Source organism: Epinephelus lanceolatus, chromosome 5 (assembly GCF_041903045.1).
Source record: "Epinephelus lanceolatus isolate andai-2023 chromosome 5, ASM4190304v1, whole genome shotgun sequence".
NCBI classification, from domain to species: Eukaryota; Metazoa; Chordata; class Actinopteri; order Perciformes; family Serranidae; genus Epinephelus; species Epinephelus lanceolatus.
The window spans coordinates 41,470,399-41,488,477 of record NC_135738.1 but is presented as its reverse complement, the minus strand read 5'-3'; the positions used below and the strand labels follow the sequence as shown (position 1 = coordinate 41,488,477).

Here is an 18,079-nt window from a genome sequence, read left to right as displayed (position 1 = left end):
AGACACACATACTCACAGAGCAACCAAAGGGAAATAAATGTAATTTGAAATCTGTTTAAAAAAGGTTGAGAAGCCTATGAGACCATGCAGTGTCTGTCTTGAAGTCCTAGACAGCTCTGAGGATGCCCTTAAATGCTCAGAAATGGACATGGAGCACAGGTCTGACCCTGTCTATGTCAGGAGGATGATCACTGTGATGGCGACAATCTTTTCTACTCACTGCGAAAACAATACTGACAGTTTAATTTAATCCAGTCCCTGCAGATGATGGCAACGCATCCTTTAAATCACAGAGGTACAGTGTACTTGTAAGTCTTATGTTTCTAGACTCTTTATTTCTAATTCCGTCTCTTCAACTGACATTATGAAAGTCTTAGTAGAATAGTTTGCTCTGTACAGTTTAAATAATGTTGCAGACAGCCAACACATCATCTCGCTCAGACATCAGCGTTAATAACATGTCAGGTCAAATGAACACTGGTGAAATGTTTTTTATTGAAAGCATAATGCGCAAATGTTTTATATCAGCTTGAACACACAGAACTATTCAAAAAATGCATACATATTAGCATTAAATTGTATGAAAAAAATGTAGTTTCTTCCAATCATATTTTGACTAAAATGGGATTGGAAACAGTGCAAAGATGTAATTAAGTAACAAAACATACAACAACAGATTCTGTAAAATCATTCAACAAGTATGCATAAAGCATATAGCACTTTTTTTAACCCTGCATCTCATGGCTGAGGGTCCTAATGGTTTTCATTTCATTTCACAAGGCACAAATAACAGCAGTGATTTGGAGGAGGGTACAAAGAGAGGGAAACTTGTTAAATTTGGTGCAAGTAAGAAATACAAGAAATAAAATGGTACAAAGGAGCAAAATGAAAAAATAAAAACCATTCTGTTTGCCATCTAGAGGCTGTCACCTGTTGTGTTTTATTCATTTCCATGTGGGAACCTGTGGTGCCAGGCATAATGCAAAGTCAGAAATGTTCAGATCTGAAAAATAGTGGCTTTAAGGTCATTAAACTAATACTGTGCTTGGTACTTCTTTTTTGGACATGGTCACATTCATCCTGGAAGATACAACTATACATACAATACAGCTAATAGAATTTATGTGCATAAACATTTCACTTTTATACTTGAAATACTTTTGCATTTGAACAGAGCTCCTCCTCTCACATCTGGGAAATGTCACTTTATCTCACATACAAGGTCAAGTAATTACAGGAAGTATTTCTTGCGGACAACCACAGTGGCGACTCCCTTTACGTCCTTCAGTCTGTCAGAGTCAAAGTCCACCAGGAGCTTCCTGACCCCGGTGCGCACAGGTGAGAACGAGAGCTTGACAGAAATCTTCTGGCCAGGAGATATATTACCACTGAAAGAAAAAACAGCAATGCTTTATTTTATTGTATTAATTTGAGGTTCTGTCATGAACCTAAGTGACAAATTGAGGGTCATCCTCAGGGGAGCATGAATGGCAATGAAGGTAACAGTTAATTGTTTGTTTCACTCTGGAAGGTGCCAGACAACAAGACCAACTGATCAAACACTGTTAGTTTGTCTACAAAAGCTAGTTCTTGAACTGAAAATTCCCATTCTGATTCATTGGGCTTCCAACATAGACTTGACACTTTTTGGAGGCCAGTCTAGACTTCATTTTTTAATGTATGCTAGATATTTTAAGTCGGCTTAACTCCTGTCAGTTCTCTGCACAAGCATCATAGTGAAGGTGGCTAACTCAGTACTTACTTAAGAGGAATCTCAGTGGCCGACAGGAGGCCAGCCCCCTCCACAGTGAACACACCACCCCTCAGAGGAACTGGTAGAGGATTGGTGAAGGAGATGTAGGCTGTCACTGGTTCCCATACAACAGCCTTTCCAGGCACCTGAAGAAAAAGGAGACAGCTCTATGCTCACATTACAAGTTACAGTGTAGGACATCACAGTTTCCAATCTGGAAACACAAAACATTAAAAGGCTTCCAGAGACTGGTGGATTCTGTGGGGACAATGCCTGTTTTCAGATATTACACAGCCACAGGGACTTAAACAAGAACTTAAGTCGTCTTTGAACCAAACAGTTCTGGGGACTCCCCAGGCCCCAAGGAACGCTGCTCAGCCTTGCAACAAAGTCTTGCCAGTGGTCACTCACGGTACTGCAGTGAAAAATCTCTATGGCCCAAAAAGCATTTTCCCCATAGACTATTATTATAAAAAAAGATATCTGTAAAACCGTTGACAGGACATGTCGAACTGCAAAGATCAATTATGACTCTGTCTATTGTGAATTTTTGTTCAATGGACGTTCTGTATTTGTAAAACTTTCCCGGAGACGAGAAAAAACGATTTAAAAATCCACAACATCATTGCAAAGTAAAGTCTATGAGCCAAGCGAGACTCGTGGGCGGGGCCGCATACCACAGAAGTAAACCCAGAAACTCGCAAGCAATTCTATTGGAATGACTAGGCACCATCTTGCCATCTGGTATCTAGGTATTAAATCTATGGGACTCCCTGTGAAGAACGGCCCACTGGGAAGTTCCCCTGACAACGACATACCTTCAAGGCTTTTTTCTATATGCATTCACACTGCTAGTCGTACTAGTGAAGTGGTGTACCCTAAGCTGGCCTTTTTGGCTTTGATGATCACTCTAGACCCATTTTCTTTTTCATTCCAAACTGTTGTTTGTGTTTTGTATTGTCTGTTGTTTATCTGGCTAACAGGTTCTTAAAAATGGCAGTTTCCGGTGCTGCTTTGGCTTGGGTTTGACTGATCAACATATACGTACGTCATTCATAGTTTCTCTTGTGCTGGAAGAGTACTTGCTCTTAAATAGGAGCTATTAAGTTCCTCAAAACGGTGTTCTAAGAACTACAAGCGTTCCTAGTTCTTGTGGTGTGAACACAATAAAAAGTGGGGTTCTTAGAACTATGTTCTTTGAACTTTGAAAAAGTTCCTCCAGTCCAGAAATGCCTTAAATGTCCTTATATGTCTGCATCTGAAGAACTGTAAAAATCTGGCAAATTAGTTCAGTAACATAAAAACAACAGCACTGTTTGACACAAATGTCACGTATAAGGAAACAACATGAGCCATTGTGAAATCTAAAAATACTTCTCTCAGAGCAGGAAATTTTTGGGGCTAGGAAATTCCAGGTATCCTGAGTTCTTAAAATGGTACCTGTGATGGAAACTACCTTAGAACTCCAAGGAGCTTTCAGGTGATTGTGAATACATCCTGGTGTTGTTTTACACATTAACCTAATCTAGGTATGGGTATGGAAAAACATTTTAAAAGCTAAAACTTATGTAATTTGTAGTCACATATTTATTTATTTTCCATATGGCTGTTGAATCTTTGTCTATTGATGATCTGTGGGATGTTTCTTATGCAGTTAAATCTCATATAAGAAACATCAAACTCTTTAGGTCAGTGCTCTCCTAGCTTAACGTATACCTTGTTTTAACTGAGATTGAAAGGGACCTGCACACTTGAATAGTGAATAGTAGACACAAATTAGACAAGCATTATAAACCTTATAAATGCTTTCATGGTCCAACTATGACCTCTGGCTGTGGTCAGTGTTCACCTACCTGTATGAGGAGTTCAGGCATGCTCAGTGGGATGTTGGCGACAGTCAAGAGGGGTTCGCTCTCCCCTGGAGCTTCTAAGAAGGCTTTCACCCTGATCAGATGATCCGCAGAGACACACCTGACATAGTCGTCATAGCGCAGACGTAGCACTTCCTTGTGCGCTGAACACACATACACACACAGTGTTAAACAGAAAAATGTTACATCATGTTGCTGCAATATGAGAACAGGAGAAAGTGTGCAGATATCTGATCACTGATGTTTTACACTACTCTGCACCAGAGACTTTTGTAGGTTTATTTGAGCTACTAACCACCGTGGGCGGGTACAGTCACACTGATTGTTTGTCTCTCGCACTCTCCCCGGTGGTGAGAATTATAAGTTACAGCCATGACCAGCACGGTCAGCTGAGCATGAGCATCTCTGTCTCCTTCATTCTTCACCTGTAGACAGAATAGATGCATGACTGGATGAATGGATTAACCACTATAGATGATCACTCTGATCTTGTTCCATTAAATGCCCGTAAATCAAACAGACTTCAAGAGGACGCATGAGAAAATTCACTGTGTGATTAATCTACTCATTTTATCATTTCATCCATCCATCAGTTCATTTAGCTGCAGTCTGACCATGGCATACCTCAACAATCACATCAAAGTCTGTCCCAAAAACAGGCTTAGCATGCTTGATTAACAGCTTCAGTTGTCCTGGTTCTATGCTCCCATTGGTTGGCTCGGTGACCCGGCGTCCCGCCTTCTCATACACCTCTCTCTCCTTCTTGGAGCCTGTGAAGAAGATGTTGGTCCATGTCAACTAACCCTAATCATGAGTCTAAACAGATTACTCTAAGCAGATATTACACAAATTAGTGTTCATCAGTAACATGCTCAATCAGTTGTATGATTTCTTTAATATCACATACAACAAATTCTTACAATTAGGCATGTCACGATAACTACTTTGATTGGGCAATATATATTATCCCAGAACTGATTGCAATAAACGATACTATCGTCATTTTGAGACCATTTTATGCCACTGATATAATGAGAATATAATACCCTGTTAATATATACAATAAAGTATACATAAAATCACCATTAAAGGAGTAGCCCAAAACTATGCAAAATTTGGCCAACAAAAAAACCCCAAGTAATTCCTCTTGCAACTAAAGGCTGTGACACACCAAAGCGACGGTTGGCCATCGGTCATTGTTGGAGTGTCAGGTGAGCATTTGTTGCCCTAGTCAGTGCAGCGTGTTCTGTACCTTTGCCCCTTTTTGGCACCCATTAGCTGTTTTTTTTGTTTTTTTTTTGTCAATTCAGCATGTTGAATCAGCAGAGCCCGTCGGTGAAAGAAATTACCGACTGGCAGTTCAGCTCAGCGCACAAGAAGAGAAATTTAAGTGAGGAAAGTAAACAAAGAGCTAAAGTCCAGAGGAAATGACACAAAAACAAACTTGTGACACAAGGTGAGATTACCTCTTTTAGCCATTGAGCTCTTAGTAGAAATGTTTTGTGATGGTTCATGTTATTGTTGACTGTTGCACGGTAAATATGCTCTGTTCTTACAACACTGGATTGTGTTCCTAATGTGCTAACTGGCTACCTAGCATCAAGACGGTCTTCCGGGATCTCTTTTTGAATGACGATTACGACTACGGCCATCTGCTGGTTTGGAGAATTATTTCCTCTCATTCATGCAGGCACAGGATGTACATGCTGCTTGGCTGTCTGCTCTGTCTTTGCAGTGTGTTCATGCGCCACTCTTTGGTTGAGACACGGCGACGTCAGGTGACACAGCAGGGGGCTTTCATTGCTGCTAGTTCTCTGAAATCGGTTTGATGTGTCTGGACCTTAATAGACACAGCAGTTACCTCCATAATCTGGCCAGTGTGCTGCAGTCAGCCCCCAAGGCCAGCCTAAGAGCTGGGCAGTTTGCTGGTGGATTTATGGAGTGGAGGATAAAGTTGTTGGGGGGGAAAAAGCTTTCAGTATTGCCAGCGGTTGGCAAGCTAACAACTATCAGGACTGTATGTCTTCCACTCCAAAAGTGCAGCTACCGCTAAGCCACTCTGTGACATCTTTGAAGTGTTGTTTTATTAGGCTTAAGTAGGCAGGGGTGGGGAGAAAAATAAGAAAGATTCACTGCGCTTAAGTCTTACAATGGCTGGGAAAACCCTGCTGTTCTCATGTTGGCTAAAATGGTGACATTCTCATATAAGTCAACACCCACATAAACACAACGGGCAATGTTGAGGTCATCAAAATGATCAAGGTCATGTCTGTACATGGTACAATAAGAAAATAATGTAATTATTGTGACAGGCCTACCTACAATAAACATCAGTAGGCTACATATTGTTGGCAAATGCTGTAAACTGAACTAAAAAAATGTGTTATACTCAAGTTTTTCATTATAATTGCAATACGTTTGTGTAAACACTGATGCTATTTTATCTACTCTGTGTTCAAGTTTCAAACTAACCCTCAGGATATTTGTAGTGCAGAGTGACATCTTCTCTGTGGTCACCGTAAACACTCTTGGTGCTTATGTTCCTCCCCACAGTCCGCTGGTCCACTCTGATCTATAACAGTAATAACAATCAACATTATCATTGAATCATTTTAATGATTTGCTCTTAGAAATTGCAGATGCTTTTTAACTTTAGCAAATATTAAAGACAAAACAAGAGTCAGTAACCTTCTGCCGTTGTCCATCTTGTTTGACAACCCAGTAAATGATGTCAGCATTCACTTCAGCGAATACAAACGGAGCGTCATACTTCACCCCCAGATTTCCTTCCTTGATGGCTGTCACTGGACACGGACCACAGCAAAACTCACCTGTAGAGTCAAAAATTCATCTTGTCGTGGGTTTCTTATTAAGCACTTCCTGCATCATTAGATAGTTGACGCAGTGACAGGAAATAAACTTGATTTTTTTTTTTTTAAAAAAAAGCTAATTTTGTCTGATGATCACATTTATATGATACCAAGGGAATCCAGTAGTTTATAGTGATGAAAGATGACAGTCAACAGGTAGGATGTGCAATTTTTTAGTTTTCAAAGTGGATTAGGTGAGAAATGTCTTGTAAAGCATGAATAGACTGATAAATTAACGAGAGAGGTGAATAACATAGATTAGGTTCAAAATTAGGAATGTACCATCACTCAGTTCTTGAGGGGTGGGGTCCAAAACCTGCCAGCCATCATTTCCTTTGGGGAGATCATCTCTCCTCATCCACGACTCGACCCAACAATGGAAGTTCCTAAAATTATAAGAAGAGGAGAGAAGGCAATCATTCGTCACATTAATTGATGTGATGTCTTCTACTAAATCTTATTCAAAATCAATGTGTGTGCATGTGTTCCTACCAGCTGCTGTCTTTCTTGTTTCCTCTGTCAAAGTTCTCCAGTCTGTCATTCAACAGGAAGTCTACAGAGAGGTTTCCATCAACATCATGGGCTGAAGAAAAGTTGGTGATGAGGCGTGTTGGGATTCCCAAACAGCGCAGCACTGTGAAGATAGCACACATCAGACAATTCATTCCTTTGTTCTCACCCACTTTCTACCTACTTCCTACCCAAATTGGCTTGAGTCTGATAATATTAGAGGAATACCCAGGACTGGGAAGTTTTATACTGTAACATTTTAGCGAAAAAGCATGTGTTTGGGAGTGTACTGAGCATATTACTTAATAAATGAGACTTGGATTACACTGCAAGTTGTTGAGGGTTTGTAAACAGATTTTTTGCTGTTGATAGACGTGGTCCCCAATGACTTCAATTCATGAAGAACATTCAACTTTTTTGGATTCTCGGTTTTCCTTGGAGGCATGCAAGAAAAACAAAGTTTTCTTCACAAATTTAAGGTAGCATGCAGTGGGTGTTTAATATACATTATGGCCATTTGGTGGGTGAAATATTCCTTTAAATTTTTGGAGAAACGGGGACACACTTTATGCTAAGTTAAGTTAGCTGGCTGTTGGCTGCAGCTATGTCTACCATACAGACAGCGTTATCAGTCTTTTTATCTAACAAATAAGTGTATAGCCCAAAATGTTGAATTATTCCTATAAAAAGCATGCAAGCGGTAGCAATTACTCCAGAAAACATTTGTTTTCCTTTATCTTCATTACTGTTACCCTTTGGGATCATTCAGTCATGCAGCAGTGAAATCTGTGGAAGCCTCACCTGTGCAGGCAACGGCAGCAAACACCCAGCACTGGCCATATTTCACTGCTCTCACCCCGGCCTTGCTCCACTGTTGGAGGATCGGCACACTGCCAGTCCATCTGTGCGGTGCGACTCCGTCAGTGTACGGTTCCTCCCAGCGACCACTCAACACACCCCTGTCCCCGTTGGAGTTCACCTGGATGGGTGGAGACAACACGTCGAGGAGACATCTTTACAGCTGTATCACTGGGAAAGAGCTATAAGATACTAAGTGTTTAAAACACTGAATATCAATGCTTTGATGAACTGTATTTTGATAAATCACCAAAGTATCATATGTGCTACCACAGTGACAAAGATAACTAAATGCAGATGTTATTTTCTGTTCTGTTGTCAAACTGTCAGTGTTGTCTGAGCAAGGAGTAGAAGATAAATTCACCATCGCAGTGATCATCCTGCTGACATAGACGGGGTCATATCTGTGCTCGATGTCCATTTTTGAGTTTTTCAGGGCATCCTTGGAGTTGTCCAGGATTTCAAAACAGATGTCCATCACATAGTCTTCAAACTGAGACAGAGACAGGAGCAAAGAAAAGAAAAGATTGGCTGTTGAACAGGGGATATTTTGCAACCATTCTTGAAAACAGATTTGAGATTATATTTGTCTCCCATTGGTCGGTCTGTGTATGTATCTGTTATACCACTTCCTGACTGTCTTTCTGCCGTCTATCTATCTGTTTGTCTTCCTCTCTGTCCTCCCAGCGAGCTGTGAAGGAACAAGCCCTTGTTTGTGTGGTTTGGTTACATTCTGACACCTCCTGTCCAGAAGTCTTCTCCATCCAACAAATAGATTTCCTGATCCAGCCGAAGCTCCCAAGTCTCTGCTTTAACACTGCTGTGACAGTTCACACAGGCCACCTGGCCAGATAGACACACACATACTCAGCCCATTCACTTAAGTGTGTGTGTATGTATGTTTGTAGGAGTCCTTGAGGGAGTTCCGAGGGTTCCCCAGAAAAATGGGGAATAGTTCTAGTTAATTCACTCTAGAAGTGAGCCCAATGTAAGTAAGAGTCATAGGTTTTTCTTCCACAGCTATCTCCTCAGCTGTAGTTGACCACAATAGAATTCTGGTCTTAATCATATCTAACAAACAATATATTTTCAGATGGCAGTCCCTGAAGCAAAATCTTATCAAATGGGGGTCTGTGACATAACTATCAATTTGGGTCCGTAACAAAAACAATTAGGCTACCGTTAGGGACATATTTCAGATTAAAGACCAGTTAATTCAAAACAGTTTGTCCAATGGACAAAAGTTACATCCCCATTTCAGAAACAGCTGATTTTTGGGTTAGAAGTTGAAGTAAGACTATGTGATTTCCCAAAAAGTACACAAAATAAGTGTGTGTGTGTGTGTGTGTGTGTGTGTGCATGTGTGTGTGTGTGCGTGCATGCATGCGTGCGTGCGTGCGTGTGTGTGTGTGTGTGTCTGTGTCTGTGTGTGTGAAAGAGAGAGGGAAAGAGAGAATTACCTGTCCATAATTCCAAGGAATACTGTTGATGTAATCCCAGGTGCCCATGTAAATGACTCCATCCTCATTCATTATATACTCCCAGAGCAGACTCTCATCAGGAACGTACACCACATCATCTGGTACATGCACACACACACACGGACACACAAAAGACCATGAGCACACTTACATCCTGTATCATTAATTCATGAAAAAGATTTGTTTCCTTATAACATGCTTCACATTAGAAACTCTAAAGAGTGACACATTCACACAGAAACAGAAGAAACCAACAAGAAGAAACATAAACATAAACTGTGAATATAATTTTTTTAAAGTGTGCGAGGGCCTCAATTAGATAACATGACAATGAGAAAAGTTTCATCATTTGTTTTGATGCTACTAATGATGACGATAAATGCTCAAATGGGTTGAAAAGTGATGTCGGGGGACCTGTTGTATTGTTAAAACTTTTGTGGGTAGAAACATCTTCTGAATGTAAATTATGGAGAATTCACATCCAGTCTGTTTTGTTTCTGCTGAAATTAGGCACATACTAAGGATACAAGCTGTAGCATGTGAATGCAGTCAGTCTGACCTTATTGAGAAGGCACATTACAAAGAGTGTGTTCACTGTGCTTTCTGTTTTACCTTTGCACCACGGGTTAAAGAGCAGGTGGAAGCTACTTTTGTCGGTCTTCTCTAAAATGCGTCCGTCAGGTGACATTATCAACACAGCAAGGCGGTAGTGGCCAATGATAGCGTCTGCAGGACTGTGCAGAGTCAGCAGCATTTCATCCTGCGCTCCCTGGTGGTCAAACCACCACTTGTCTCCAGCTCCACGTCCCTTCTGGGCCTTGATCATCACCTCGTCTCTCTTACCTGAAGAAATATGTAAAAAGTTGATTTATAAAACGGATTGTTGTATCATCACTTGATGTTCTTGCAATTTATCTAATTCAGCATCACAAAGTAGTGTGACATCAGCATGGTGTCTTGGAATGACATTAGTAGTCTGTGAGGGAAACTGATCCAGAACTCACAAATTGGTGCAGAAAATCTTACCTGAGGGCAGACCCCCTGTTTCATATGCCCCCCCCCCCCCCAAAAGGTTGAAACAAAACTTGTGCCCTTGTTACTCATTCTACAGATTGGAACAAACCAGCCACTATATATCTACAGACAGTCCAGACCATGACGTCTGAACCTTCCATCATTCTGCTTGGAGGTAAGACCAACATCTCTCAGGTTTTCACTTCTGTGAATGGATTGTCAATTTCTGCTTGAAGCAGTGGATGTGTGCTTTAAATGTTTTTATGTCTTTGACGTAAAATACCCAAAGCAATTTTCCCCAGTCTGGGAATTTTTGCAGGTTGCAGTGTTAGATTCCTGACAAAATTCATTACATTCCTGCTGTTTAAAAAATTTTTTTAGGAGAGGTTAGATATCCTCTTAGATGTTTGTTTGTTTGTGTCTGGGGTTTTTTTCTTAACTGTTTTGGAAATATTACAAATTGGGATGATCTGTCCCAAGTGAAGACATATTGTGTCTCTATAGTAAGTGTATGTAGAGTGAACTGTCTTTTTTTTATGTAGATAAAAGAGTACTGGTAAAAACAACAATAGTTTTTTGGTAGAAAGATGCAGAAATATAAAGATGATGTCAAAATAACCATTTTTTACTGTTGGTCATTCACCCAGTGGGAATACAACAATAATAGTAATACTGGGTCATAAAATTGCACACTTTTAGTTTAATTAATGACCTAACAAAAAGATTAAAAATAACATTACATGGGTAAAAGTAGTCACACTTTTTGGTTCAACTTATGATATGACCCTACATAACTGTAAATATGACATTGTTACTGGCTCAAAATAACCACATATTGGTAGGGCTGGATTAGTCAGCAGAAACACTGTAAACACTAAAACGGGTTCAAAACAACAATTTTTTGGGTGCGATTGGCGCCCCCAATTTTTCATGCTCATGGGTTAAACTTTAACAAGTATTGGGTCGATGTTAGATGGACCCAGGACTGGACACCACAACTGACTCTGTGTGTGTGTGTGTGTGTGTGTGTGTGTTTACTTAGCAGGTAAGTTTTTTTTTGTGAATTTCTCCTTGCTTGGGCGCACCATGCCTTTGTAAATAGTAAATCACTTACATTGGATTAACATCAGAAACCCAGGAGAGGCTGTACTCACCAAGGTGCAGGACAAGTTCCAGGTGGTGTTCGGGGTGCAGAGACTCAGAGCACTGCAGAGTGATGGAGAAGGGCTGACCCCTGCGCACTATCAAGCGCTCCCTGTCAATCTCTCGGGTGCGGTGAGCCAAGTTGTTTTCATGACTTCTCAGATCCACATCAAAAATCAAACCTAACAGACACAAACATAAACAATCAGTCTGCAATAAAGTATGTCAGGGGATGTCTGTCGCTGTGTTAAATAAAATATTGGTTGTCACATGTCCCGAGTTGGACTTGAGGACTAAGTTATCGTCTTCGGTACATATGCTGCACACAGGCTGTCAGCCAAAATCCAGGTACTCAAAAACAAACTGATGGAATGAATGCATTAACCCGCTGCAGTGTTGTGTCCTGGAGGCTATTCAATGTGCTGAAATGTGTGGTGTTGTTATCCTGTTCACCTGAGCTGTGAGTTTGACTGTCTGTTAACCTTTTTGTCATTTCTTACGGTAGAAGTTTCAAATTGAACTCTTAAGCAGTGGTATTAAACTACTGACCAGGGACCTGACCTGTTGATGCTTTTGTAAAGGCCCCCAGTAAGATTTTGTTAATTGGGCCCACAAACATGATGAAACTGTTTTGATTTTTTGTTTTCTCCCAACTGTTGTGTGTACAACAGTTTGGGTTGGTATAAGCTGCCTCTCATGTAGCCACTGTCGGCCCTACTGGGTAAAAGATTCTGGTTAACCTCATGGTGTTTAAGCTTGTAACCCTTGCTTGAGGTATAGCCCCTGCCATGGTTGGAGCTAAAACTTGGTTGGAGCCCCAAAAATGTTTGTTTATTGGCAATATGTTTAATGAGATGGTAAGAAACACGATTTAACAAATTTCTTGTGGCTCTAGCCTTCATAATGTTATGTTTAAAAAATTGTACTAACTGTAAGGGTGCTCTTTAAATCTGTGGTACAGTTTTTGTACTGTTTTTTGTATGGACTGTTTTGAGAATGCTCTGAAAGTGCAACCCTAAGTAAATCCAACGTATCTTCTTTTTTTTTTTTGAGTGTGTTTTTAAAGAAATACTTGGACATTTTGGTTAAGATAGACAAATAGATAAGAAGATCAATACAACTCTGTACAGAAGCTACAGCCAGGAGACAGCTTAGGTAAGCATAAAGACTGAAAAGAGGTGGAATCAGCTCGTCTGGCTCTCAGCAAAGGTATAAGATCTGCCTGCAAAGCTCACTGATTAATATGCTACTATTTGTTTGTTTAATTTGTACAAAAACCAAATTGTAAAAAAGGACAAGCTGTGGTTTTACAGGAGTTTATGTGACAGACTTTTTTTTTGGCCAGGTCAAGAAAATCTTGTCGTCACCATGACATTGCCAGACAACTAGGGGAGACCCCAAAGAGACCTGTTACAGTAATTACTGAGGTTTAGAGGTGCTGGTAGGCAGATTGTTACCTCTGGACAGAGCCACGGTAGTTATTTTTCCGTGCTGTTGCTTCATGATAATTATTTAGACCTCCTCTCATCTACCTTGCTGCAACAAAGGGAATAAATGTATTTCCTGCAATGTTGAACTATGTAGCCCTGTTTGGCCAGTCTGGTCCTCGTCCTAGCCAGATTTGTACTTGTTGCAGGAATTAGGATGGGTCATATCGCATCCAAGTGTTGAGTCATGCATCAGCACATTTTTTACATGCATCACAAACTCCCATAAATTTTGTTATATGGACTGTAGAGAGAAAGGGAGCAAGAGATGTGGACAACAAACATTTAAGACAGACTGATAGATAGATAGATAGATAGATAGATAGATAGATAGATAGATAGACAAGGAAAATCACTTACCGTTGTGGTTGGCCATCGTAGATTTTATCGTATCTTATTCAAGTCCACTAAATTATTGCTCCAAGTGCCCTCAAGTGTCCGTCACACTCTTCTTCTCATGCTTGTTGTCCATCACAGTCCTGTATTTATACACACAAGGTTGTCCCTCCCACCTCTCTGACACACACTCACCCCAAAACATTCACTCCACCTCATCTCCCTCGCTGAACTCTGACATCACTTACCAACAACCCACAGTTCTCTGTGGGTGTGTGTGTGTGTGTTTGCAGTGTGTGAGTGATAGTTTAAAGTGAATTCCTTAGCCCCTTCTAAGACACTGGGGTCTTTGTTGCTCTATGTGATGAAGGGTGAATGTTGCTGCTTGCATGTCTGTCTGTATTTGTGCATGCCTGTGTGTTTGAGAGAGAGGGCTGTGCAGTGGCGCAGTTTTTCCACAGTGTTGGCCAGATGGGGCCTCTGAAAATCTTGGGGTGGCCCTTGAAAACTTAAAGCCATAATTAAATTTCAGGAATTTGATAATGCTGTTGAAGTATATTAGCTAGTTCAAAACTATGTCAGTATGGAAAGGTAAGGAACCACACTGATATACTTTGGTTTCTTAATTTACAGTTAATATTACTAATTAACCTATCTGATGTGCACTGACTAATACAGGTACCATTAACATTTTGAGTTCCACAACAATCCTGTTTAAATGTGTTATGTATCTAAACATGTCATCTATAAGACACATATACTGCAGATTTCAGCTTTAATTTGAGGGGGCACTTTGATTAAAATAAATTAAACGTTTACTGAGAACAAGCCTTCTGAAGCTTAGGGGAGACTCAACAAACAGGCATGCCACAGCCTCTAAAGCCCCTTTTAAAACAGAGAATGCACTATAGGCCATTTACCTTCTCCGTTATATGGCAGCTGGTCTCTTCCTCTGCTCATAGGTAAGGAGCTCCCAGACGTCATTGTTTTCCCAATTTGCAGACATTTACAACTGCAGTTCTTCTTCTTTGAGTTAGCCGCCAACTGTTATTTGCTAATTTTTAAATTTCCCGCGGTGGGTCACACGTATAACAGATCGTCAAAACGTCACACCCATCCTACCCATGATTCCGTCCCGCCAACTTTCCTGTTTATACAGACACAGTTGTGGCGCTGTTACTACCTCCTGTAGCAAATTAAAGGTGAGATCTCTCTATCCAACCATTCCGTGATCATACCTTACCTTATATACAGAACAGCACGCATGATATTCCCTCCTTGAACAGGCAGCATAGAAGACCAGTGGGAGGACAAGCAATTTTATAGCAATTGTACCCCCCCACTCAGGGTTGCCCCTGGGGCTATGGCAAATTTCCCCGCCGTGGGGCGAATAAAGGATTATCTTATCTTATCTTATCTTATCTATCTGACATTGAATGTGGCCTCGTCACTGTTCCAGCACAGTAGAGAAGTAACATGTCTTATCAGAGTCTTAATAAAGTAATGATGCAATTGGAGCAGTTGTTAGGTTGGGCAAATTGATGTCACCAATGTCTGGGCCACCTCTCTTTTCACCACCTACTTTCACTTTATTTTTATCGTTCACACACACATACCCCTATCACCCAAATATTTGCAGAATGCCAGTATCACAATTGCAACACAGTGTGACCTAAAACTACCTTCCAGTCATCATTAAATGATGACTGGAAGGGTTTTTCCACAAATTTTGTAGAAAAACCCTTCCTTTATGAATACTTGCTAATAATCAGGAATATTTTTGGGTAAGTATTATCTATTTATTTTTTCATTTTTTACTTATACAGTATTTAACTCATCTATTTCTGGAACATCATTACAGAAAAATAACTGCTTATATTGACTTCAATTTCAAAGATAGAAAAAAACTATCTATCTACCTATCTTCCTATTACACAAGTAATTCCAAAACTCATAGCCGTGTCCTCTCCTATCTCAGACCTATTTTGTCTTAACTTGAGAAATCCTAACTATAACTGTAAATGTAAGGAAAATGCTCAACTTCAGCAAACACTGAAATGAAGAGACTCGGAGAACCACGGAGAAAAGTTACAGCCAACGGGGTTACTTTAACCGCAGAACTCAGCATACAACAGTATACTAGTCTACACAGCAAAACAGATGGAAACAGCCCTGGACAGTCACCCTTCAAATGCTTTTATAAAGCACTATTCGGACGGGATTAGTTTTACATGGGCATGTGGGGTAATGTCACTTTACCACGGGACGTCAGTAATATTAATGGCCGATTCGCAAGTAAATCTACCACAAGTGGGAGGGGTAAATCCATTCACGCACGCCGTCCCCTCCTGCCGTCATGTGCGTATGATAGGACTGTCAAAAGCTCGAGTTCGAATATTTTCGAATGAATTTAGTAGAGTTCGAATAATATTAGAATTTATTATTATTATTATTATTATTATTATTTGTTTTTTTGTTTTTTTTTACAACAAAAAAACAACACAAAAAATAAGACGCTTATTGCAGACGCAATATGAACGGGACACTCGGATGAAAACACCCATTCTGACCTCACTGAAGTGCCAGGTATGATCAACTTCTGCCTCACTGTCTGAGCAATGTTTGGATACTTCAGTGCGGTAGTTTCCCACCACAACAGTGGATCCTGGTCGGCTCGTAGTGGTGTCTCATTCTGGTAACGTTTCATCTCTTCTTCAAAATATGGGGTGCCGTTTGTAAAGTGGCTCACGCTGAAAATAACATCAACATTTTGCCACATTTAGCGTCAAACAATGTTTAAAAAAGTATTGTGAATTCACCTTTTACCACATTTACAACAATATTTGTTAACTTAGAAATATATTAAATAGTTAAATCTAAATATTAAATGTAGCACCTAAATGTTAAATGTTAAATCTAAACATTAAATCGAAATCGAAATGTTAAATCTAAATGCTAAATATAAATATAAATCTAAATGTTAAATCTAAATCTAAATCTAAATGTTAAATCTAAATGCTAAATATAAATCTAAATGTTAAATGTTAAATCTAAATGTTCTGGGTGAAACTAAATATTTAGCTAATATGCAAATTCACACTGCCGGTCACCGGAAGTATCAGAATAAAAGCTCGAGATGGTCAGACTGTGTTTATAGAATCAAATAACGAATTAAAACCAACTTATCGGGGGAAATGGACACTTGAACATACATTAGCGTGGTAATAACTACCTAAAATAACAAGAAACGTGTTTGGAGAAATTTTATTTGATGTGTACTTTGAATTGTTAGTGTCTATTCGGAGGGAATCACCTTGTTGTTTACAAATACTTCCGGGTAGAAAACCAGCAGAGTTTAGCTACATATATATATATATGCATATCTCACATTTTTCACGTCACTATATCACCGTTTAGACTAATCTGGTGTTTGTAAAGTCTATAAACACAATGATTGAACAAACATTACTATCACGTTCTGAAATTAATAACATGGTTATCGTAGATTAGCGGGGCTAACCGTTAGCTGTTAGCCCCATTAGTGGTGTCTGTAATGACTCATTAACTCTAAATGGTCCTTAAAAAAAATATTTTTTTCCAGCAGATGTCTTAGTTACAACATGATTGAGCTAACTGGAGTAGTTTCATGTCGTATCCGACAACGGGAGGCTTTTAACAGATGACGTCCTGATGTTAGCTTTGCTGCTGCTGCAGCCACTGATGCTTTCTAGACATCGTGATTTCCCAAAACTGAATAAATACCACACATCGCAACACAAAACTGCTTTGCTAGCTTAATCATGTTGTAACTAAGACATCCGCTGGAAAAAAAATATTTTTTTCACGGACCGTTAATGAGAGTTAATGAGTCATTACAGACACTGCTAACGGTGCTAAGAGCTAATGGTTGTTAGCTTAGCTTAGGTTGTTAGTCCCTCCGAAGGGACACTAACAACTCAAAGTACACGTCAAATAAAATTTCTCCAAACATGTTTCTTGTTATTTTAGGTAGTTATTATCACACTAATGTATATTCAAGTGTTCACTTCCCCCGATAAGTTGGTTTTAATTCGTTATTTGATTCTATAAACACAGTCTGACCATCTCGAGCTTTTATTTTGGTACTTCCGGTGACCGGCAGTGTGAATTTGCATATTAGCTAAATATTTAGTTTGACCCAGAACATTTAGATTTAACATTTATATGTATATTTATATTTAGCATTTAGATTTAACATTTATATGTATATTTATATTTAATATTTAGATTTAACATTTATATTTATATTTATATTTATATTTAGCATTTAGATTTAACATTTAGATTTATATTTAGATTTAATATTTAGATTTAACATTTAACATTTAGGTGCCACATTTAATATTTAGATTTAACTATTTAATATATTTCTAAGTTAACAAATATTGCTGTAAATGTGGTAAAAGGTGACGTTAAAAAATTCACAATACTTTTTTAAACATTGTTTGAAGCTAAATGTGGCAAAATAGTGATGTTATTTTCAGCCATATCAAAAAGGGTAGGCAGGGAGGCAGAAGGTGCAACACTCTCCCTGTATGTCTCCCCGAACAGGTCACACAACGCGGACAGCGCAGTGGGTCGTGTTGGTGCAGCGGGCTCCTCCGTCGGCACCTCTCCCTCCTGCTGCATCCCTCTCTGGCCCGGCTCGTGCGCGAGCCATCTCCGCCCGAACGGGATTCGCCATGATATACAACAGTATTAATAGTATTAATTAATT

At 39.6% G+C, this 18,079-nt stretch overlaps 1 protein-coding gene across 1 annotated transcript; it reads right to left on the bottom strand.

The window, feature by feature from the left end:
* Positions 1-476: 476 nt before the first annotated feature.
* Positions 477-13,488, bottom strand: tgm2l (transglutaminase 2, like). Its single transcript, XM_033635341.2, has 15 exons — positions 13,348-13,488; positions 11,512-11,682; positions 9,956-10,186; positions 9,323-9,441; positions 8,227-8,355; positions 7,806-7,983; positions 6,987-7,128; positions 6,777-6,880; positions 6,313-6,455; positions 6,097-6,196; positions 4,249-4,394; positions 3,920-4,049; positions 3,607-3,767; positions 1,763-1,899; positions 477-1,388 (listed from the first exon to the last, which is right to left on the bottom strand). Exons 1-15 carry the CDS (start codon positions 13,361-13,363, stop codon positions 1,232-1,234), a joined length of 2,064 nt encoding a protein of 687 aa, XP_033491232.2. The 5' UTR covers positions 13,364-13,488; the 3' UTR covers positions 477-1,231.
* Between the last annotated feature and the right edge of the window lie 4,591 nt (positions 13,489-18,079).

Bases quoted from the DNA above. Each gene is read 5' to 3' on its own strand.
- tgm2l (XM_033635341.2), bottom strand. The intron at 9,442-9,955 runs GTAAAACAGAAA...TGCATGTACCAG, and splicing joins CTTTAACCCGTGGTGCAAAG to ATGATGTGGTGTACGTTCCT. The intron at 4,050-4,248 runs GTATGCCATGGT...TTCTGTCTACAG, and splicing joins ACTTTGATGTGATTGTTGAG to GTGAAGAATGAAGGAGACAG.